This window comes from Danio rerio, chromosome 1 (assembly GCF_049306965.1).
Source record: "Danio rerio strain Tuebingen ecotype United States chromosome 1, GRCz12tu, whole genome shotgun sequence".
NCBI lineage: Eukaryota > Metazoa > Chordata > Actinopteri > Cypriniformes > Danionidae > Danio > Danio rerio.
In genome coordinates, this window is record NC_133176.1 from 57,633,478 (window position 1) to 57,659,036 (window position 25,559).

The window sequence follows — 25,559 nt, forward strand, 5'->3', positions numbered from 1 at the left end:
CTGAATCAGACGTAAAATTAACAATTATTTGTATCAGTCGTGTTAATATTAATAATATCCATTCCCAATAATCTCAATAGTTTTACTTATCAATTTTAAGCATAACTTTTTTTTCTGAAATTGTTATTAGGCTAGTTAAATCTCACGTAGTAAAGCATTGAGTTCAATACAGCTTTACGAATCAGTTCAAAATATCAATATTAATATTATTTCCCTATTTTTATAATATTAATCGTGTTAATAAAATAAATTAATAGCCATAATAATATATTATAGGCTATTCTTCTGAATATTTACCTCCTTTTAAAGTTTAACTTGTACACAAAATATTAGTTCACCTTTTACAATTCGTTCGTTTACTTAACATACAGGATATCAGGCTATATTAATCATAATATTAAAGTAAATATTATCATTAATTAAATATTGATTAGGTTGAGTGACGTTTCAGCTTACAGCAGGTGTGAGGCGTTTACTTCAGTTTCCCGCTCAAACAGTTCGCGTTTGGTGGTTAAAATACATGAAAATATCATAAAAGGTGAGAAAACACGACGAAAACGGCATACTATGATCATTGTACAAAGATAAGACTTACTGAAACAGCAGACGAGATCGTTTTTTATATATATAAAACGCTAAAACGACGACTTCGGTTAAGAAATATTCACACGGCTGTTTAAAACAACGCAGTTGCTCTGAGGGGTTACAGAAAGGGATGTGAGACAGTGGCGGTTTCATTTAGCGCCAGTGCAGATCTGATGACGACGGAGAACTGAGAGAGCCAGAGAGACCGTCAGGTTGCACCGTCAGAGTAAGACCACACTTTATTACAACTTCTGTCTAAAATACTTTGTTTATTTCGCTTTATACGTGTGTGAGGGCGAACCTGGCATATGGGAAAATGTTCATACATCATATGAGTGTGACAAGAACAATTTACATACAATAATAACAAACAAAACAGGCTTAAAATGATAATACATGTCTCAGATAAAAATATAAAGACTTTTTTCTGTGATTAGTTGCATTTTTGTATTACTATATGTGTTTAGAATGTATCATATTGTATTAAGCTAATATTATTATTAACTAGATATTTATAGACAAGTGTAGCAAACAATTGAAACCAGTTAGTTTTTGATTTTGAAACATGTTCAGACAGGTTAGTATTGATGTACAACAAGATGATAATGGGAGCCTGCTGAACTATAATATCTGTGAATACTTTGAGTGATAAAATAAACCATTATCTGTATCATTTTAATAAACAAAACCAACATTTCTAAGAAAATGACAAGAAGACAAATAAATAAACATTGCTTTAGTGTGGGAGAAGCTTGCTCCTTCAAAAAATAAACTAAAACAGTTGTTATCTGATTGGATGGAAATCTGTGTAGTGCAAGATGATGTCATCCAAAACTTATCCATTTTCTAGGAAAATAAAGTACATCAATTAACATTTTAAATGTGGCTATGTGCGCTAATAGTGAATTTTGTGAGGTTTTACAAGTTCAATAGTTACTAAATAGGTCATTTAAGGAAACTCTCTATCTGTTAATCTTGAACTCAACTTTCTCTGTGGTTCTTTCTTGCTATCTATCTTTATCATCCAACACAACTTACTGTACATTCTCTGATACTGCTAGATCATGATTTTTTCAGCTCGACATTTAGTCTACATCTTTTTTTCCTTTGCAGTAAAGCTTTCTATTTGACTTTGCTTCTGTTTGTCTTACCGTTTCTGTCTTGTAATCACGTTTTTAAACTATCTCTCAGTCTCCTTCCTCATTTTCTCAATGTGGGAACTGCTGTTTTGTTAGAAAATCTGAGGGAACTTGTGCATTACTGGCTGAAATATCAAAACGACTGGTTATGAAAAACATTTCAGCAGTAAAACCTCAAATTAATCCCAATTAGACACATAAAACGATGCCCATCAAGAACAAACCTCCTGCATTTATGAATAAAACAGACATTTTCTCCCTTTAGTTTAAAAAAGATGCCAAATTTCCCTCATTTCAGGAAGTTGATCAAATCTGGTCTACTTCTTTGGTCTGTGCATGTAGAAGTGAGTTGGCGAACATCCTTCAGAAGTTGCTGAATATCTGCTGTTTCTTGCTCCAGTCCATAGGGGGCGCTCTCTTGTTCGGTCGTTTAGCGCGGGCTTTCTGCTTGGCCTCGGCTGCGGTCAGACTCAGATGTAGGCCGCTTTCCCAGAACGGATCTAGTGGACGCTCCATTGACTTTCCATCATGTTTGGGTTTACGAGCATCATCGCTGGAGTGATGGTCAGAATCTGTAAGCTGCGAAACAATCAACACATTTAATTTAATTTAATTTGCGTATTGTTGTGTTAATTAAAATAGAGCATGCATATTACTAACGTTTTTATTTTAAGAGGGAGAACATGCAAACTGTACACAGAAACGTCAACTGACCCAGCCGAGGCTCAAACCAGCGACCTTCTTGCTGTGAGGCGACAGCACTACCTACTACGTCACTGCGTCGCCATAATCATAATAATATAATAAAATAAATGCAATGTAATAAAATATATTTGATTATTTATATGATTTATTTGACATATATATATATTTTTTAAACTATACAAAATATATTCTGAGTTTATTAGTTTAATTATTGTTGGTGTTATTTATGTAATGAAATAAGTTTTTAATATACTAAATTATTATATTATTATTTTAATCAAATATTAATGTTTTTACTATTATTATTAATTAATAATAATTATTAAAATTATTCTGACTAATAATAAATTAGCATTGATAATGATGATAATAATATAAATTGTAATATAATAATAATATATAATATGTAATATAATAACAATTGTAAAAATTTACTATTATCAACAACAGTTATAATTTAATAATATTAATAATATACTATTATTATATGTGTTTTTTTAATTATACAAAATATATTATGAATTTCTTAGTTTAATTATTGTTGGTATTATTTATGTAATGAAATTAATTTGTGATGTACTAAATTATTAAGATATTATGATTTTAATAAAATATTAATGTTAATATTATTAATAATAAATTAACATGATTAATGCTAAATTAGTAATGATAATAATTATATAAATTGTACTATAATAATATATAATAAAATAAATGTTATATAATAAGAATTGTAATAATTTACTATTCTCAACAACAATTATTATATTATATTATATTATATTATATTATATTATATTATATTATATTATTAATAGTATTAATAATGTTCTGAAATTAATTTTTACAATAATGAAGGTATTATTGTTATTATTTTGATTATTATGTTATCATTAATAATAACATTATTATTATCAGTATTAATAATAACTGTATTATTGTATTATTATTATCAACAATAATTATTTTTACAATAAATAATAAACCATATCTCTAATGATTTATGATTTCCGCTCTCTCTCTTACACACACACACACACACACACACACACACACACACACACAAACACACACACACACACACACACACTCACTTTGTTACTGGTGTCAAAGCTGAGTTCGGCGCTGGTCTCTGATAAAGTGGATCTGGAGGAGGAGCTTCTATAACTCTGGTGTCTTGGGGAGCCGTTTGTGATTGGTGGATCCTTCAGGCTGATGTTGATGATTGGTGGAGAGGTGCGGGCTGAAGCAGACACGGGTGGAATCTCTATGATTGGCCCGTCCACACAGTCCTCTGTCAAATATTACAAATATATATATATGTAATTATGCCAGTGATGGAAACTACACCACATGCCAGCAGCTTATGAAATGGTGTGCTGCGGCATCAGTGATTGCAATGCTAATTTGCATAGAGCTTCCTCCATGTTTTGCATAAACTTTCCTAATGATGAACACGCTAGCAGTCAGATAAAGCATTTTAATAACTGCTGTCCAGTCTGGGGGAATTTCCCAGAGAGAAACATGAGCATTCTGTTGAGCTGTCACATAATATCAGCACCCTTGGCATATGAGCAAAGATGGCTGGGTGTTTATTTTTTTTAACCTTTGTATCAAAATTTGAACCAAAACTCTGCTATCATTGAGAACAAACAATTGCAAACTGTTTGCTTTAATATGTGTTAGCCATCACGGTGGCGCAATGGGTAGTACAATCGCCTCTCAGCGGGAAGGTTGCTGGTTTGAGCCTCGGCTGGGTCAGTTGGCATTTCTGTGTGGAGTTTGCATGTTCTCCCCGTCACACCTGCCAACAGTCCCGTTTTTCCCGAGAATCTCCCGTATTTCAGACCAATCTCCGGTTTTGTTCTGTCTCCCGGAAAACTTTAAAAATTTCACATCCCCAGCTCCTTAAGGCTGATTTATACTTCTGCGTCAAACGTCGGCGTATGCTACGGCGCTGACGCATAGCCCTTCGCCGTGGCCATCGCCGTCACTGACGTGCACCTTTTAAAAAAATGTAACTACACGTCTCAACGACGCGTAGCGTAAGCTCTGTGATTGGTCGGCTTGGTAGCGCTGACGAGTCTGGGCGGGACCGAGAGCCGCGCGAATGGCGCGAGCCTGATGGAACGATTGTTTACAAGTGTGGAGTCCCGTGAAGGAGCTCCGGATGGAAAGTTTTGTTTTGTGTTTACCTCATAGTTAAAGTTGTTGCACGTCTGCCGGTTCCTGCCTCAAAATGAGCGAGTTTGAGCCACTTGTACATCCCGGAAGTGTTCAGGAAAAGCAAAAAAGCAGAGAAGAAACTCGACACAGAGGAACATTTACACCTCACTGCCCACTAGCGTTTCGGAAGTGTTCATGCAGACCGACAGAGACAGCGCGCAGAAGTATAAATGCACAGCCACGCGCGTTGCCTGCGCCGTGGGTTACGCCGGTCACTTGACGCAGAAGTATAAATCAGGCTTTAGTCTTCAGTTCATGCACACCACCCCTCCCCCCTTCAGCTCGCGCCGCAGCCACCGCCTCCATACCCCCCTGCACGCTCATTTGTCCGCAACGCACCCCATTCAGCACATGATCACTAATAAGATGTGCCATTATTAGTAACTGTAGGTAAATCTGTCAGTGTTATTTTCATTCTCTCATCTTCAGCGCTTCACATTTCTGCGGTTGTAGCTCCTGTCATCTGAAGGCAGAAGGCATTGACTGAGTGATTGACAGCTGATATTAACCAATCATTTGCGTTCAGTTCTAGAGCAGTGAGCCAAAAAAAAGGAGCACAAAGGCGGCAAGCATTGCGGGCTTTTTTACTTTAGCAAGTTCACATGTTCCTGAGTGCTGAGGTTGGCGTTTTTAGGTGCAAAGATGCATTCTGCATAAATGTCTCCTAAATCCGTGCACGCGGTGAGGATTTTGCAGTGAAAGCAATGAAAATGTATGCACTACAGTCTCGTCTCCTCCAAAGCCATTATAATGACCCAGATCACAGTGCCCTATTCATGCCAGAGTCCCGCAGAAAAAAAGTGATTGACAGGTGGTCATTTGTAACTTTATTTATTTATGGTTTGGTTATGGGTAAAGCACAGACCATGTGGGTCAGGTAGTGAAAACGGTAGGCTACAATTAATTTATTAATTCATTCATTTTCTTGTCGGCTTAGTCCCTTTATTAATCCGGGGTCGCCACAGCGGAATGAACCGCCACCTTATCCAGCAAGTTTTTACGCAGCGGATGCCCTTTCAGCCGCAACCCATCTCTGGGAAACATCCACACACAAACACACACCTAGCCTTCCCAATTCACCTGTACCGCATGTCTTTGGACTGTCTTTGGACTTTTGGACTGTGGGGGAAACCGGAGCACCCGGAGGAAACCCACGCGAAGGCAGGGAGAACATGCAAACTCCACACAGAAACGCCAACTGAGCCGAGGTTCGAACCAGCGACCTTCTTGCTGTGAGGCGACAGCACTACCTAATGCGCCACTGCCTGGCCCATTAATTAATTTGTTATGAATTAATTGATATTTAACTACCACCCCCCTGCCTACGACAACAATAGCATCGTCCATCGCGTTGTTTTACATTAGACATCATACGATGCCAAATTGGTCAACATCGCCCAACCCTAGTTGGCGGTTCATTCTGCCGTGACGACCCTTAGTAAATCAAGGACTAAGTCGCAGGAAAATGAACGAATAACCATTTTTGTTTATTTCCTGGAATGACTACCAATTTAAATATCTATAACTAAATAGATTTTAGATACATACTGCATATGGTGGTGTATGTAAAAGCGCGCACTGCACCTTTAAGATGAGTAGATGTAGGAGTAATGCCCAGTCGGCTGAAGAGTTCATCAGTGTCCGGATCCACCACCAGCAGACACGTCTCTTTTCCACCGGCTCTGACCAGTGCCACCACCTCAGCGTGACGCAGACCCTCGATACTGCAGCCGTTCACCTGCACACACACTGCTCATCAACTGCTTTGACATGACTATTAAAACTCAGATCTGACTCCAGAGTCACACCAAGATTCTTGACCTCATTTTTTGTTGTTTGACCCTTAGTGCCAAGGTACGCATTCATCTTGAGAACCTCATCTCTGTTCCCAAATGCTATAACTTCATTAAACATGTTATTTATTATATTATAATTGAAACATATTATAATACAGTTCACTAAATATATTTGTTCTATATTAAAGTTTATCCGAACATATATTAATTATACTTTTATCAATATGTATATACTAGGTCGTCAAATATTCTTATAATATTACCTATGCATATCTAGATAAAATTCCATCACAAACACAACATGCACTGACCAGTTGTCCTGATATGGTTTATTATTATTACACTATTGATTATTTTTATTATTTATTACAATGCGTAAATATATTTTATATTGCACAATAAAGTAAAAGATTGCATTAACCCAACCGAATTATAGTGCACTAACATACATATACTTTCCATATTACACTATTAGTTATGTAATATTATTTAATATATTTAAATATATTATTTTTCAGTAGCCTAAATTACAATAGCAATGTACATTTAATATGTTTTGCATTAAAATATAGATTAGTTTTATATTTAATACAATTAACTTTAATATAATAATTATAATGGTTATTTTACTACATGCAACACATCTTTGTTGGTCAGCGTTTGTCCAGCAGGTGGAGTGTGAGTCGATGTTGCTTCCTCCTTTTTGTAAAACTTCCTCTTCCTCTTCCTGTCTTTGAAGAAGCCTTACATAACCCAGAAACTTTCATCTGTCATGTTTTCTGGGTTTCTTCTGCTGTCTCGGTCTGATAAAACAGTTTGGGGTGTGTTTGTGTGTTCCTGTGCTTTTCAGACTGATGTAATGCATGTGAAAGTCTATTGTTTTTATCCAGGAGGAAGGGCGATTTTATGGCAAAATAATAAAAAGCACAACAGAGGCTTTCTAAGAAAGCAGACAAACGTGCAGCGCGTCACGGCCAGGCCATTATTAAACTTCTGAGGAATCCCATTCACAGCCCACAACCTAAAATCAGTTTTTTTCTCTCTTTTTATTTAATTTCTACATTATGCTATTCCTAAAGACTTTCTTTTTCAAAGTCAAATTTAAGCACCTTTCAAGCACTCTTCCAGTACTTTGCTAGTGTAGAAAATTACATATTTACTTAAATATTTACATATTTACATAAATGCACTTCCTCACATTATGACAGATGCTGTTTCTTTTAGTATTGGCATGGTTTCCCCAAGACCAAAATTAAATTACTGTAATTTCCTATCTTGGCAAAAGGATAGAAATGGAAGCAAAGACATTCAATTTATTTTCCTTGATTTGGCACCAGAATCATTTAAAAGTATTGATTTGGCACCAATATCATTTAAAAGTATCGATTTGGTACTAGTATGGTTTTAAAAGTATTGATTTGGCACCAGAATAGTTTAAAAGTATTGATTTGGCACCAGTGTAGTTTTAAAAGTACTAACTTGGCACTAGCATAGTTATATTGTATAGTAAAGTATTGATTTGGCATCAGTATAGTTTTAAAAGTATTGATTTAACACCAGTATCATTTAAAAGTATCGCTTTGGCACTAGTATGATTTTAAAAGCATTGATTTGGCACTAGTATGATTTTAAAAGCATTGATTTGGCACCAGTATGATTTTAAAAGCATTGATTTGGCACTAGTATGATTTTAAAAGCATTGATTTGGCACCAGTATGATTTTAAAAGCATTGATTTGGCACTAGTATGATTTTAAAAGCATTGATTTGGCACTAGTATGATTTTAAAAGCATTGATTTGGCACCAGTATGATTTTAAAAGCATTGATTTGGCACTAGTATGATTTTAAAAGCATTGATTTGGCACTAGTAGGATTTTAAAAGCATTGATTTGGCACCAGTATGATTTTAAAAGCATTGATTTGGCACTAGTATGATTTTAAAAGCATTGATTTGGCACCAGTATGATTTTAAAAATATCGATTTGGCACTAGTATTTTTTTTTAAGTATCAATTTTGTACCAGTATCAATTTAAAAGTATCGATTTGGCAGATTTGGCACTAGTATCATTTTGAAAGTATCAATTTGGCACCAGTATTGTTTTAAAGTATCAATTTGGCACCAGTATTGTTTAAAAGTATAGATTTGGCACCAGTGTCATTTTAAAAGTATCGATTTGACAGATTTGGTACCAGTATCATTTTAAAAGTGTCGATTTTGGCACCAGTATCATTTTAAAAGTATCAATTTGGCACCAGTATTGTTTTAATGTATCAATTTACCACCAGCATCATTTTGAAAGTATCGTTTGGGCACCAGTATCATTTTAAAAGCATAGATTTGGCAAATTTTGTACCAGTATCTTTTTTAAAGTATCAATTTGCCATCAAAAATAGTTTTTTTTATAGTTTTAAAAGTATTGATTTGGTACCAGTATCAATTTAAAATTATCGATTTGGCACCAGTATCATTTTAAAAGTATTGATTTAGCACCAGTATCATTTTAAAAGTATTGATTTAGCACCAGTATCATTTTAAAAGTATTAATTTGGGACCAGTATCATTTTAAAACTATTGATTTAGCAGATTTGGAATGAACATTATTTAAAAGGCATGGATTTGGCACCAGTATTATTTTAAAAGTACTTATTCAGCACCAGTATTATTTAAAAAAAACTATTGTTACAGGTGTCCAAAAAAACAAATGACAATTAATCCTATTTGCTAATTATATTGATTTAGAGACAAACTGGATTACACACTGCTCGTCAGTCATAATTACTGATCTGTCTGTGACAATTACAGAAAACGGATGCAAATTAAGCCTATTAAGACGGATTTGATGGGTCTCTCACGCACACACACATACACACACACACACACACTTAAAGGAAAGCAAACAAACTGGCTGCTCTAAAACAGGATCCTCCCTTCACAAAGAGGACGACTTGACAGCAAACAAACGTCTCTGTTGAATTGCGTAATCACTCGCTCTCAGAAGTGGAGTGTAATCTGCTAATCTGGGCTGATGGAGATAATCTCACCTCGATGAGCCGGTCCCGGGGCCTCAGGCCTGCATGCTCCGCTGGAGAGTCAGGGTCCACCGAGCGGATGAACTGACCCGCGCGTGACTTCTTACAGTGCAGGTTAAAACCATAGCCCTGCTCGCTTAAGGTCATGTGACACAGTCGCGGACGCAGGTCCTTTGTCACCGCTTCTGAAGACTCCTGGAGACAGACAGAGCACGAGGTTAAGATACAGCTTTAAAATCAGGAAAAATGATGGCTTTAGCTCTAAAATTAGATTTCAGAAAGAGCAGATTTGCTTATTTAAGGGGTAATTCACCTAAAAAATTAAAATTCTGTTATTTACTCACCCTTGACTTGTTCCAAACCTGTTTGATTTTTATAGATGTTGTGAAAAATGCTAGATATGTGTAACCATTCCATAGTAGGAATAACAAATACTATGCAGGGTGTCCGCAGGGTCTTAAAAAGTATTAAAATCTGATAAATCACTTTAGAGAAATTTACCTAAAGTACTAAAAGTAAATGATATTTAACATGATATTAAATTTTGTATCATTTCTGATTGTACAGTGTATAGTTGTATGAATTCAATCTGCAAATATCTAAATAAAATCCTGCTAGACCCGACATAAAGCTGCATTGTTTACTGCCATTATTTCTGCTGTTATTCCTGCTGGATTAGTATTTTTTTAGTGTATGAATGTATATGAATGATGTTTTTGTTTAGGATTAGTTTCTTACAGTCAGTATTTAGTAAACATACTATAAGCTAAAATGTCGCCAATCTTACTGGTTGAAACCTAAAGTGGCGGTAAGGCCTTAAAATGTTTGGAAAGAGTCTTAAAACTATTGATTTTCACTCTCTGATATTTTAGGTGAACTATCCCTTTAATCCAATAAATAAATTTCCTAATCAAGCCAAAAGCATTTAGATTTCAAGTCTATGCTCATACTGGGTTGTTTCAGTGTTACTTTCACTACTCAGTAATATTAATTAGCTACATTAATTAATTAATTAATTAATTTTCCTTTGGCTTAGTTTTTATTTTAAAGGTCGACACAGCGGAATGAACCGCCAACCATTTCAGCATGTTTTACACAGTGGATGCCCTTCCAGCTGCAACCCAGTAATGAGAAACACCCATACACTCACATTCACACACATACTTAAAACATTACGGCCAATTAAGTTTATCCAATTCACCTATAGCGCATGTGTTTGTACTGTGGGGGAAACCGGATCACCTGGAGGAAACCCACGCTAACACGGCGAGAACATGCAAACTCCACACAGAACTGCCAACAACTGACCCAGCCGGGACTCAAACCATGCCACCATAGTCAACATACAGCAAAAGAAATGCCCATCAATATTGTACATTCTGCTAACAAGAACACACAAACTACAGGAACACACTGACTTGAAGGCCAGCTGAAAGCACAGGTCTGATATGATATGCTGTATAATGTGATTTATGGCTGACCCGGGGCCGAACACGAGGACGTGCGAGCGAGCGAGTGTTCGTGACCATTGGCTTATTTCCTTCAAGAAGCCAAAACACGCCCAGCAGGAATAAGGGACATTCTGCGAGACACCATGTCACTTCCTGTTCTAAGACAATGCAAGGGTGGTGTCTGTTTGTTTCCCATGGGATTGAGTGACTGAAGAACCTCGCCTTACACACACACACACAAACATACACACATATTCATACAGATTACACACACACACGCACGCATGTAGATTACACAAATACACACATACATATGCATGCAGGTTACACAAACACACACACACGCTTGCAGATTACACAAACACACTCACTCATTTACTCACACACACGCACATTAATGCATATTACACACACACACACATACACACACACAGACATTCATTCACAGACATACAACCACTTATTCACACACATGCAAACACACACACACGCACGCACTCATTTTCTCACACACACATGGAGGCACATTACACAAACACATGCACATACACAATATACACAAACACTCACTCACATTCACGCACACAAACTCACTCATACACACTCATTTTCTCTCTCTCACACACACATTACACGAACACATTCACACAAGCACACACAGTCACACTCGCGATGCACACGTACACACACAAGCACTTACACACACATCCACAGATGCACACACACTCACACAAATTACACATATAAACACACACACACACACACGCACACTCACTTTCACACACACACACTAATGCACACACATACATGCACTCAATCACACACTCTCTCTCTCTCTCTCACGCACTCACACACTCCACCTCCTGAGGCTGAGACGATGCTTAATTTAATCCTACACACACACACACACAGAAAACAACACTCTCACTGAATTCTGGGAGAATACCCAGAAATCCGACACCCTGGACTAGAGTGTGAACAGAAAGCAGGCAAATGAGAATTAAGGTCAGAGAGAGAGAGAGAGAGAACGAGGACTGCGAATGAATGAAGACACACGGAGAGACACAGAGAAATGGAAATGTAGCTTCATTTAAAGGGCTCACGTCTGCTTTCATGGCATGACTGCAGGTTCACACACACACTGCTAAACATGAAAGTGTGTGTTTCCTTCCTTATCTTCATGTTATAAAGCACATAATGTATATAATGCAAGTCAAGGCTTCATGCATGCAACATAAGCTTGATAAGCAGGTGGATTTTGCAGTCACACTTTACAATAAGGTTCATTAGTTAATGTTAATTAATGCATTTACTAACATGAACAAACAATGAACAATACATCTACTACTGTATTTGTTCATGTTAGGTAACGTTAGTTAAGGAAAATACAGTTGTTCATTGTTAGTTCATGTTAACTCATGGTGCATTAACTAATGTTAACAAGCATGGACTTGGATGTTAATAATGCATTAGTAAATGTTCAATTATGGTTAATAAGTGCTGTTCATGTGTTGTTCATGATTAGTTCATGTTAGTAAATGCATTAACTAATGAATCTTGTTGTAAAGTGTTACCGATTTTGCTACTGTACCTTTAAGGCCTCTATATGTGGTGTAGTTTGGCATTAGTAAGATTTTAAAGGGATGCACTGAGCTGATCAAAAGTGACAGCATTCATTCATTCATTTTCCTTCAGCCGAGTCCCTTATTTATCAGAGGTCACCACAGTGGAATGAACCGCCAACTATTCCAGCATATGTTTTACGCAGCAGATGCCTTTCAACCACAACCTAATACTAGGAAACACCCATACACACTTATTCACACACACTCATCTCATACACTACAGACAATTTAGCTTATTCATGCATGTGGTTGGAAACCCATGCCAACACGGGGAGAACATGCAAACTCTTCCTCATGCAAAGGAATTGACTTTTCCACATCCAACATTATCTATTGTATATCGACCGTTACTGATGATACTACCGTTTATAAACTACAGTGGCACCGCCAGTATTTTGGAGCCATAGTATCGCGAGACCACCATAGTACTGGTAAACCGTTCAACCCTACTCTGCACAGAAATGCAAAACAGACCCAGCCGGGACTCGAACCAGCGACCTTCTTGCTGTGAGGTGACAGTACTAATCACTAAGACACCGTGCTGCCCTTTACACATTTAAATTTCTGATAAGTGTTTCAAAGCAGAAAATGGCAACAGTATCTGGATGCAGCTAGCCCATTCAAAAGCATTACATGCAGCTCAGATCGCATCTGTCTGCAGCAAGATCCCTCTCCAAAATGGTGCAAAATTTCAACTCTGCTAGTAGTTTAAAAAGTTCAACAATAAGTCAAACAACAATTAGTAGCAGAATCAGATGTTGCCCAACATATTTAAGCATTTATAAACATTAATAATAGATTCATTTTACTGGAAATTATACATTTGTAATATATCATCACACTTTAAGGGAAATGAATGGAAAAATCTAGAAATGTACCCACAATTCTAGAACGAGCAACACTAATACTGAGTGAAACTCTATAGAATATGCAAGAGACTCAAAGAACACAGAATGCACAAGACGTGTCACTCGTATAATTTTGAATGAAGCCCCGCCTATTAGTACAGGAGCCAATCATTGATTGATATAGACTGACGATTCTCCAGGGGATCAGCTCACACCAGCTGTGTGCTTTTACAGCAGTTTGGTGATCAACAAACACACTTAAGTCTCAGCGAATACTTGCTTCACAGACATAAGAACTATATCCACATAAAGCTTGAAATCTCTTGAAAAACCCTAACCCTTTTTAATTAACAAACTACAATTAAATGAACCAACTTGAAAAGAAAAGTTTTCCGGTTTTGTAATCTGTGTGAAATGAACGCGAGGTACGGTCCATCCTGTCAAACGCACATCACATGACAGCAGCAACTCATCAAACCCCCTCAAACTACTAAACAAAGAGTCACTGTCATTTCTGGAGGAGATTCACTATCAAGACCAAGTTCAGCCTGAAAACATGCTGATTGTGTTTGATTTAGACATTTAGAAATGAAACATAAAAGACAGTTGTTTAAATTTATCAGTCATTCCAAATATGTAATGTAATCGTAAGCTTGGTAGACAGATTTGGAGAATTTGATGATTCCCCATTCAGATAGAATGGCCGAGCACACTGCTAGAGAGGCGTTTCAAAGATGGCCACCGAGTGAAATGACTTGCCTTAAAGTGACTTTGACTGAGTGCATGGAAAATGACTTGCTTAAAGAAAATTAATCCATCAGTTTCATAAAACTACACTAACCCCATAATAACAACACTGCTGCTTACACACACACTTGTACAGCTATCTTTACGGGGACTCCCCATAGACCTAATGATTTTTATTGACCTTAGTCTACAATGCGGAGGTGTGCTTATTTCATTTAAAACTTCCGATTCAGTTAATCATGGGAGAAATGACTAGGAATATTATACCGTTAAACTACTTGCTCTACAAACAAGTGTGTTTGTGACTCTACAGAAGAAGTAAAATAACATAATAAGAAAATATCAGCTTGCATCATAACGAGCTGTTTTTGACGTCTAAATATCAATGGAATGAATGAGACCTGAAGTCTTGAGCCAAAAAGATTCCAATGGTGTGCCCCGCTTGTATGTCAACAATAAGGTCAATACTGTAAAGCCTGTATATTCTAACCCCCCACCCCTAAACCCAACCCTCACAGGAAACAATCTGCATTTTTACTATTCAAAATACTCCATTCTATGTGGTTTATGAGCCGTTTTCCTTATGAAGACTAAAAAATGTCCCCACAAGGTCATAATATACTGGTAGTGCTGTACTTGTAGGGACATTTGCTCCGCACAATGCAAAAAAAATCACACATGCACACTTCACAGATGTGTGTGATGTACCTGTGTGCTGGTCTGTGATCTGCTGAGGTCAGTGCTTAGCTCACGGACGCTTTCAGCCTTGTGTTTGGTATCGCTGCTTTCAATGTTGAGTTTGGTGAAGGCCTTGGGGTCACGTATAACCCTGGTTTCTTCAGTGAGTTTGGTGAAGGGCTCGGGCTCTTGTATAACCCTAGTTTCTTCTCTGAGTTTGGTGAAGGGCTCGGACTCATGCATAACTCTAGTTTCTTCTGTGAGTTTGGTGAAGGGCTCGGGCTCTTGTATAACTCTAGTTTCTTCTGTGAGTTTGGTGAAGGGCTCGTGCTCATGGATAACTCTAGTTTCTTCTCTGAGTTTGGTGAAGGGTTCGGGCTCAGACTCAGGAGTGATGCTGGATTCAGTGTTGTGTTTGTTGAAAGACTCGATCTCAAACATGATGCTGGTTTCGTCGGTGAGTTTGGTGAATGACTCAGTGTCAGATGTGATGCTGGTTTTGTCGTTGAGTTGGTTGAAGGGCTCAGTCTCGGCTTGAGTCTTGGGTGACGGTGGAGACAGAAGCACAGGTGATGTCAGCCGGGCATGAGCTCTGTAAAGCGGTGAGCCGTTCATCACTCCTCCGGTGCTGCTCGGACTCTATGAACAAAACACCAATACACTATTAGAAAATCTGTAAAGTTTACGGTAAAACTGGCAGCAGTGATTGTTCAAACTTTGCAGTTTAAAATAATGTAAAAACTATGAAAAAATTAAACTTTTAATATAAACTGCTGTATTTAATTAATTTAAGGTATTATAAACCAGTGTTTTAAAGCACTAGCATTTACACATTGTACCCTTTGTTACACAGACAAAAAAGCAACTATTAGCATTTGGCGACGAGAAAGTCATATGATGAACTAATGGTCAAGCAGCTTATCCACAAGCAGAGAAATACACCAATATATATAAGGAGCTTAGTGTTATTCACACAACTACTAAAACACTAAAGCAACACAGTAAACATTATTGATCAACATTAGATGTAATATAAAACTCTAAAGTACATCACAGATAAGAAAAAAATCTAAAAAGACGCAAAGTAATGTCAATAAAAAGCATATAAAGTAAGGTGTCATGAAGGGAATTCTGGAAAAGTCAGTCATATATTACAGCATATATAAATAAAGCTTACTGTTAACCAGGTAACAGCTTATTTTAACCATTGACATTCAATAATGCAGCAATTCAGATGATCATCTAATCCTCTTCATTGAATCACAACCTAAAAAACCAAGCATCTGTTTTGTTCTATGTAAAAACAAGGTGTTTGTAGAAGCTGCTTTAAAACTGTTGTTGGCCAAACTCCTCATCATTTAAATGAGCCAAAGCAGTCAAACTAGCCTTTTGATGATGTGTTTGGCTTCACTGCATTACTGGTAGAACTATAATGATCTGTATAAAACAGTAGATAAATTAAATAATGACTTGTGGTGGAAATCGTAATACTTTGCCATTTAAAAGTTTTGGGTAAAATGATAATTAATACTTTCAATTCTTTAAGTAATTTCTGAAGGATCACGTGGCAGTGAAGACTTCTAGGGTTAGTTCACCCAAAAATGAAAATTCAGTCATTAATCACTCACCCTCATGTTGTTTCAATCTAATGAGATTCATTTATATTCAGACCACAAATTACCATGTTTTAAATGAAGTCGGAGAGCTCCCTCATCCTCCATAGACAGCAAGGGATGTTTGAAGTCCAGAAAAGAGCCAAAAACATTTGACTTCAGTGATTCAGCTGTAAGCATATGAAACTCCAAGAACACCTTTGTGCCTTTTACCTTTTTCTTTTACATCAGGTGAGGGTGCGAGTTTACTATATGACACTTCCTGAGTCTAATGTCAATACATCGTACTGTCCATAGTAAATGTGCGTCCTGATCAGAAATTAAAAAGAAAACATTGGTGAACAAAGTCATTTTTATTCTTTATTGGTGCTCAAAAGTGTTCTTGCACCTTTGTATGATTACAGTCGAATCACTGAAGACACATGGAATGTTTTGACAATGTATTTGGTACCTATTCTGGACTTTGAACATCTCGAGAGCGTCACTTTGTGTAACTTATTTGACTTGTGATTTGTTTTAAAGCTTTAATTATAGTTTTATATACATTTCAAAAAGAAAAATGCAGCAAAAGTCTAATAAAAGACATCTTTTCATTTACTTATAATGTTTTTATTCACTTTTTACAGAAGATTTTAATCTTATTATAAACTTTTCTCACTTTTGAGTTGAGTTCCATTGTCACATCTCAATTGTTCAGTTAGCCGGTGCTGTTTTGTGGCTGTTTGAATACATTTGACCATATTTATGCTACAAACTGAACCCGATTAAATGCATTTGCGACTACAATTGGAAATTCTCCAAAATGGACATCGTTAAACCATCAAACTAGCAATTTAATGATAGTTTAGACTTCACTGCATTGCTGATAGAATTGTGATAAACTGTACAAAGCAATAAGTCAATTAATAAATTTTGGTATAAACCGGGCGACACAGTGGCGCAGTAGGTAGTGCTGTTGCCTCGCAGCAAGAAAGTCACTGGTTCAAGCTTCGGCTAGGTCAGTTGGCCTTTTCTGTGTGGAGTTTGCATGTTCTCCCTGCATTTGCGTGGGTTTCCTCCGGGTGCTCTGGTTTCCACCACAGTCAAAGACATGCAGTATAGGTAAATTGGGTAGGCTAAATTGTCCATAGTGTATGAGTGTGAATGAGTTTGGGTTTCCCAGTGATGGGTTGTGGCTGGAAGGGCATCCGCTGCGTAAAACAAATGCTGGATAAGTTGGCGGTTAATTCCGCTGTGGCGACCCCAGATTAATAAAGGGACTAAGCTGAAAAGAAAATGAATGAATGATTGATATAAACCGTGATACTCTGCCTTTTAAGTATTTATTGATAAAGGGTTAATTCACCCAAAACTTTTAATTCTGTCACTGATTACTCATCCTTGTGACGTTCCATACCCCTAAAACATTCAGTTTGAATACATTTGACCATATTTACGCCACAAAATCAATTCAATTAAATGTATTTTCGACTATAATTGGAAGTGCTCCAAAGTGGACACGTTTTAGACACCTGTACTGTCATCCATTTTAATACCAGGTGTAAACAGATCTTAAAATGGTTGTTGGTTTGAAACACGCTGCAGTTAAAAATAAACAATAGCATTCCTGAAGCTGGCGGGATTACGGGGCTTATAAGACTCTTGCTGTGAGCTGATCTTGAATCCGCCTGCTACCTGGACAGGTGTCAACACACCTCTGCTGACCTGGAGCTCTGTAAAGAGCTTATTAACAACTCTAGAGGAAGACGGGGAAAGTCTTTTATTTGTGAAATAGTTTATTGTGAAAGACTGAATGAGAGTGAAATGGGTTTTGGAAAAACAAACAAATGTATTTGGAATTTGAGGGGTTGAGGCTTGCTATTGGTTAATCTTATGTGAATGATTCCGCCCATGTGCTAGTAAAAACCAATCACAGAAGAGATCATGTTGAAGGGGAAGTTGTTATTATTAAAGATTACAATGGAACACAATAAATCATTTATAATATATACTGCAAGTGTCTAAATATAGGGTGGCGCGGTTGAATGAATGGTTGACAGCAAGAAGGTCGCTGGTTTGAGTCCCGGCTGGGTCAGTTGGCGTTTTTGTTTGCATGTTTTCCCTGTTCACGTGGGTTTCCTCCGGATGCTCCGGTTTCCCCCACTGTCCAAACACATGTGCTATAGGGGAATTGAACAAGCTAAATTGTCCATAGTGTATGTGTGTAAATCAGAGTGTTTTCCAGTGATGGGTTGCAGTTGGAAGGGCATCCGCTGTGTAAAACATGTGCTGAATAGGTTGGCGGTTCATTCTGCTGTGGTGACCCCTGATTAATAAAGGGACTAAGCTGAAAAGAAAATGAATGAAGTGTCTATAAGTAACCGTAGTTTTTTATAGCACACAATCCTGGCCAAGGTTGGCTTCACAGTGGCGCAAATCAAAGATCAGTTGCATAATCTGCTTAGACTTAGTCTTTAAATGTACTCATCTAACTTTTAAATCAAGACTGGTCATAACATTTTTAGAGTCTAGTCATAGAAAGGCAGATTAGTGCAATCTGAATACATTGGTCAAACTAAACAGTTTTAACATTAGTTTAAGTTGATGAACGGAGGTGTAAAAGTGTATGTAACTGGCACCTGATCCTTCTCAACATCAAATTTTAATTGTATCACAGTAATCCTAGTCTGCACATATAATAACAATATGCATAATTATTAACAATCATTTGCATTGGCATTTCTGTGTGGAGTTTGCATGTTCTCTCTGTGTTGGCGTGGGTTTCCTCCGGGTGCTCCGGTTTCCCCCACAGTCTAAACCACAGGTGTCAAACTCAGTTCCAAAAGGGCCGCAGCTCTGCACAGTTTAGTTCCAACCCTAATTAAACACACCTGATCAAACTAATTGAGTGCTTCAGGGTTGTTTGAAACCTACAGGTAAGAGTGTTGGAGCAGGGTTGGAACTAAACTGTGCAGGGCTTCGGCCCTCCAGGAATTGAGTTTGACACCCCTGGTCTAAACACATGCACTATAGGAGAATCGGATTAACTAAATTGGCCGTAGTGTATGAGTGTGCATAAGTGTTTCCCGGTTGGCTGGAAGGGCATCCGCGGTGTAAAACATATGCTGGAATAGTTGGTGGTTCATTCCGCTGTGGTGACCTCTGAAAAATCAGAGACTAAGCCGAAGGAAAATGAATGAGTGAATGAATGAAAGACATCTGCACAGTTTTGTACTCCTAGTAATAATTCAGACTATGGTGGATATTATTTATTATTTGCTTCAAATGTTCGCTTTATGTTGCATCTGTGTTATTGTAGAATGCATAGGCAAACTATAATGTTTTCGGAAATCAATTAAAAATCATTATATTTTTAAAAATTATTTTAGTCAAGGTAAACCATTAGTTTTACTAAAGTGTTTTTTTCACATTTTTATTGAATCTCTTTAGTTTAGTAACTCATTTAGGTTAAACTGAATAAGAATAGTTAGTAACTTAAATCAGAAATGTTGCCTTGGGATATAGTTTGAATAATTATATTTATTTATTTATTTATTTCAAGTAACAAAAATATGTCTTTACAGTTAGTTATTAATAACCCTGCTTTGCATAGTTTTGGTTTTCAAAGATGTTTCAAAGATGTTACTTGCTCGTGTTCAAATGCCTAATTTGACTAGCTTCTATCCAGGGACCGACAGAGCACTTTACAGTGAGGTGACTGGAATTAAGTGATGCAGACGTGTACACCGAAACAATGAAACTATTCACAATATGCATTTAAAATCTATAGTCTTCCTCCAAAATTAATTCAGCTCCTTTGATGACATCACTCTGCACTTCAAATTCTCGTCAGGTTTTCTGACAAATCAAATGCTCTCTAGAATCTAAAGTGACCCGCCTCCAATATGGGTGAAATATACTATATTTAACACGTAAACAAATTGCACTTTAATACAATTCACTGTGTAATGCACTGTATTTTTGTTCACACACAGCACAATGCACTAAAAAGATGTGTTTTTTATGATGCATTATTTAATTATATCACAAAAATGCAGGGTCACACTTTATTTTGATGGTCCGTTTGTTGAATTTAAGTTACATTGCAACTAATTCTCATTAGATTATAAGTAGACTGTTAGGGTGAGGTTAGGGTTAGTGTAAGTTGACATGTACTTGCAAAGTTTTTTATAGTCAGTTAAATGTCTGTTGAAGGAGCAGTATCAGCAGATATTAAGCAGACAGTCTACTAATGCTCAAATGGATCATCAAAATAAAGTGCTACCGAATGCAGTGATTAGAGAGCCATTCTAGATTCTCAGCACTATTCTTCATACAGTGTGATCTAAATATAGCACAGAGCTCCTCCTTTCTGGACTGGATATCCTCCTAGACTTCCTCTCATAGAGAAAGAAGAACATAAACAGAGAAAGAGACACTATTGTCCACTAAAGTAAATAAGTTTTGTAAATCCTAAAACCAGCGAGCATCTCATGGCTCAGTTCCACATCAGGATGAGATTTTCTATATGAGATTTTTTTGTCATATTGTCGCAGCCGGCCTCACCTTATTAATGAAGATGGCCTCTGAGCTCTGTCTGCTGTATGGAGGAGGTGTAGCAGGACCCCGAGGAGAAGATGCCGCAGAGGAGCGAGACGACAGAGAGCCCATCTCTATCGCTCTTTCCTCCGTGCATGGCAGACCGTGAAACTTCAGGAACTCATCGGTGACCCGGTCCACCACCAGCAGCCGGGTGCGGTGCTCCACCTCCAGGACCCTCTGAACAACCTGACACACACACACACACACACAGAGAAGTGCTTACTTAAACTGAGCACACGCTGCCCAGCTTTCTGGATATGCTACTGTGAGTGTATAAACCCAGTGTGGTGGTGTACTTTGAGTATTGTATTACAGAGCTCCGCATGACACATCAAGATGCAAAAAAATGGGAGGAATAATTATGCAAAATATTCAAAGTATTTTAGGAGAGTGTGGAAGTTCTGCAGATGAAAGTACATGTTCTCATAATCTCATCATTCATTTTTCTTTCGGTTTAGTCACTTATTTTTCAGGGGTCACCAAAGCGGAATGAACCGACAACTATTTTGACATAAATTTTACGCAGCAGATACCCTTCCAGCTGCAATCCAGTACTGGGAAACATACACACTCTTTCACACACACACACACACAATCATTCACTACGGTCAATTTTAGCATGCCCAATTCGCCTATAGCTCATGTGTTTGGACTGTGGGGGAAACCGTAGCCTCCGAAGGAAACCCATGCCAACACGAGGAGAACATGCAAACTCCACACAGAAATGCCAACTGATCCAGCTGGGACTCGAACCAGCGACCATCTTGCTGTGAGGTGACAGTGCTAACTGCTGAGCCACTATCTAAGTAATTTGATTTCTTGATAGTGATATATATCACAATATAGTGTCATTTCTGAAAAATGAATTCATTTAATAATTTCTGTATTTTGGTGACATGTAATAGACTTTTTTTATTTTAAAGTGTACTTATTCACATTTGATCATATTTCTCACTTTATCACTTCATCTTCAGGATTAAGAATGTGAAAATATTGAATAAATAGTAATGGATTAATAAACACTTTCAAAAACAAATGATTACAGGTCCAACATAAAATATCACTACATAAATGTAAACATTTTACTGTCATGATCGCAACTTTCGATGCTGTTATTTGTGTTTCTGTCTGCATCCATGTAATGGTGTGTAATATTGCGGTCACATCAATTCTGAAGAAATATTAATGTAAACTATGTATTTTGTGACACCCCAATATAAACAACAGAGCATAATATAAAAGACTTAATTATATATAAATTGAGTTCAAAAACACTAAGGTATAAATTCACTACATTTATAGCATTTAAACTGTTCGTCTCAATCAGGGAGATGCAATAATGTTATAATTTTTTTAAAATAAAATTAAATAATGGCGCAGTAGGTAGTGCTGACGCCTCACAGCAAGAAGGTCGCTGGGTCGCTGGTTCGAACCTCGGCTCAGTTGGCGTTTCTGTGTGGAGTTTGCATGTTCTCCCTGCCTTTGCGTGCTTTTCCTCCGGGTGCTCCGGTTTCCCCCACAGTCCAAAGATATGCGGTACAGGTGAATTGGGTAGGCTAAATTGTCCGTAGTGTATGAATGTGTGTGTGGATGTTTCCCAGAGATGGGTAGCGGCTGGAAGGGCATCCGCTGCGTAAAAACTTGCTGGATAGGTTGGCGGTTCATTCCGCTGTGGCGACCCCGGATTAATAAAGGGACTAAGCCGACAAGAAAATGAATGAATTAAATAATGAAAAATATTAATAATATGGACAAATAGCGAATAACAAAAATATCAAAATTTTTACATTTTTGTCAGAAAAAAAATGTTGCAATAAATGTTTTACAAAGTTTCTAAGGGAATTGCAAACATTTTTCAATGGAATACAATAGTTTTGCAAGAAGCCTAAAAAGATGTGTGAGAGAGCAATGCTACTCAGTAGCATACAATTTTTTTTTTACAGGAATGCAATTTTTGCAAAGTTTTCCAGAAAAATACAAATATTTTGAAAGCTAAAAGCTGACGTTTTACCTGAAATCTCACATTTTAAAGAGTAATAGTTTCTTTGACAAATGTATAAGTTTTGCAGGAAATCTTGAGAGTTTTGTAGTCTTGTAGTAATGCGATATGTAATGTGAGAACATCTGAATGAATGCTACTTTTTCCGATCAACTAAAAAGTGTCTTAAGGAATAAAAACATTTTGTGTGTATGTTTTTTTTAAAGTTTGAACACAAAGGTTTGGCAAACAAATTCAGAGTTAGAATATATATTTAAACTAGACCAGATATCCCTAAAAGAGACTTTGACCCAAAAGCACAAAAGTATCATTTTCCCCTCCCTTTCTAATCAAGATGTCCCTTTAAAGACTTCATATCATATAATGCCATGGGCCATGTCATTCAATACCATTAGACCTTTCAGACTACACATGTACTATACGATGGTGGTGTCACCCACTTTCACTTAATAAAAATTACATAAAATACAACATGTAAAACAAATTTCTCTGTTTTAGGTCGGTCCCAAATTATTTGAAATGGTTTAACAGTAGTAACTATAGTTACCATGGTAAATGTTTGTAAGGGTGGAGGGGAAGTTTCGTTGCAGCCGAGACTGCAGTGTTTTCTTAACATCAGCACACAAGGATACAATCTTGAACAAATATACATTAACATTGTCACCTCCGTAGAATACAGCACACTTGCTGACTCTGAGGCTGTGGCTCAAAACATAGTCAGATTCCTATCTAGACAGCATAGTGGGTATCATGCCTGCGTGAGAAACACACATTTAAAGGGATAGTTCACACCAAAAATGAAATTTCAGTCACAATTTTAGCCCTTCACTTGTTCCAAAGCTGTTTGACTTTAATTTGTTGATCTTAAAAGAAGATATATTTTGAAAACAGATGAAACCTGTAACCATGGTTACAATGGCTACAAGTTTTCAGAAAAAAAAACGTTTGGAATGAGTCCAAAACGTGAAATGAAAATTTTCATTTTTAGGTGCCCTATCTGGATCAGAAGACTTGGAAAGTTTAAATGAATCATACAGTATAATGGACAAAAATGTTGTCTTGTTAGGCAGCTCGCTAGGGTTTGTGACGCGTCCCTGCAGCAGGTGAAGTGGTCCAACAGGTTCTCCTCTCCGCTTACCTGGTGATGGGTCTCTCCCTCCACGTTTTCTCCGTTCACCTCCACCACCCGGTCGCCAGACCTCAGGCCGGACAGGTCAGCGGGGGAGCCCGGCTCGATCTTGCGGATGTATTGTGCTCCTCGGTTCCGTTCACCGTGAAGATGAAATCCGTAACCGCGATCTCCTTTCGTTAGATAGCACAGCCGCGGACGCAGCTCCCGCTCCAGAATCTCCCTCTCCAGTGTGTTCGCCATGTTCAATAACAACTCAAATATAGTATATAATAGTTTTATTCACGTTTTAAAGAACGCTTCATTCCACATGCTGAGTCTGCAGTCGCTTCTTAGTCATTTAATATTGAGAAAATGACTATAAAATGGAAAATGTAACGTTCAAACGGTCCTTTAACTGAACATCGAAATTAAAAATTTAATTTGTTTTGAAAAATCGAAATAACGGCATTAATTCAACCGTAATAAACGCGTTCAAATAATCCTGCTTTTTAAAAAGAGGTTTGCTTCAAATTGTAATGAAAGAACTGATGGTTTACTCGAGTGTGTCGTCCGTCGTCCAGAAAATGACTCTCCTCATCCCATTAACAGTCCAATAAGTTTATCAGCCGACGTTCCTCCAGAAGGGTTTCAGTCACGCATCCCTCAAGCGTTCACATTGATAAAATAATGCGTTTTCTTGATCCAGAGTAATGCGTTTCTGAGTAAATGTCTGAGCCTGGAACTCATCAGTTTGAGTGCGAAACAGGTGGATGGTGAGAACGACAGAAAAGTGTGTGTGTGTGTGTGTGTGAAAGAGAGAGAGGATTGGAGAGATCAGATGTTGGATAAGTCAGAGCCACAGATATCCATGCGGAACTCTTCCTCTTCGCGTGCTTTATGGACAGATCTGGGATCAGCTCATGTTGCTCACACTGAGTGAATAACAGACTTGTAACTGACCTGGAGGGACCATCAGCTGCTGTGCAAGGCTTATTCGCCCACTGCATTTAAAACTCGCCCACACTCTCACTTGCAGATCTGCAACACTACCATAAAACATTCAGCTAGAAAATTGATTTTGCTCTTCTCATATTTACTTGTGTAACTGTGATGGAGTGTAGGTGTAAACACAGATTTGATGTGTGAAGTAATTACTCTTTTTTTTTTCGGCCGTTCTGCCCTCTAGTGTTGATAACAACCAACTCAATCTTGGCTTTGCAAAGGATCAAAAGTGAAGGTAGGCCTACATTTATAACGCTAGAAACAGTGCGAATTATACATAGATTTTTTTTGGTAGTAGTTTGCTAATACATGCTTCAGAGAATCAAATTGATCAATGTATATAAATTACATCTAATTTGTTAATAAAATATAGGTTTTTAGTGTTTTGAAGGATATTTAGAAACTGTTTTAGATGTTACTG

General features: G+C 37.3%; 1 protein-coding gene and 1 long non-coding RNA gene across 3 annotated transcripts; one reads left to right on the top strand and one right to left on the bottom strand.

Moving 5' to 3' along the window:
- The first annotated feature begins 502 nt into the window (after positions 1 to 502).
- Positions 503 to 23,216, top strand: LOC141375097 (uncharacterized). The gene is made up of 3 exons (XR_012382358.1): positions 503 to 811; positions 20,981 to 21,633; positions 22,549 to 23,216. It is a non-coding gene; the product is annotated as an uncharacterized lncRNA (long non-coding RNA).
- Positions 799 to 24,920, bottom strand: nherf2 (NHERF family PDZ scaffold protein 2). Of its 2 annotated transcripts, none has more exons than XM_073906237.1 (7): positions 24,164 to 24,920; positions 20,991 to 21,212; positions 14,863 to 15,471; positions 9,496 to 9,678; positions 6,240 to 6,393; positions 3,524 to 3,672; positions 799 to 2,303 (listed from the first exon to the last, which is right to left on the bottom strand). In XM_073906237.1, the coding sequence occupies exons 1-7, from the start codon at positions 24,395 to 24,397 to the stop codon at positions 2,088 to 2,090; spliced, it is 1,767 nt and encodes a 588-aa protein (XP_073762338.1). In that variant the 5' UTR covers positions 24,398 to 24,920; the 3' UTR covers positions 799 to 2,087. The 2 variants fall into 2 exon arrangements, with proteins under 2 accessions (XP_073762338.1, XP_009296992.1); XM_009298717.5 differs by having other exon boundaries at positions 3,524 to 3,723.
- Positions 24,921 to 25,559: the final 639 nt, after the last annotated feature.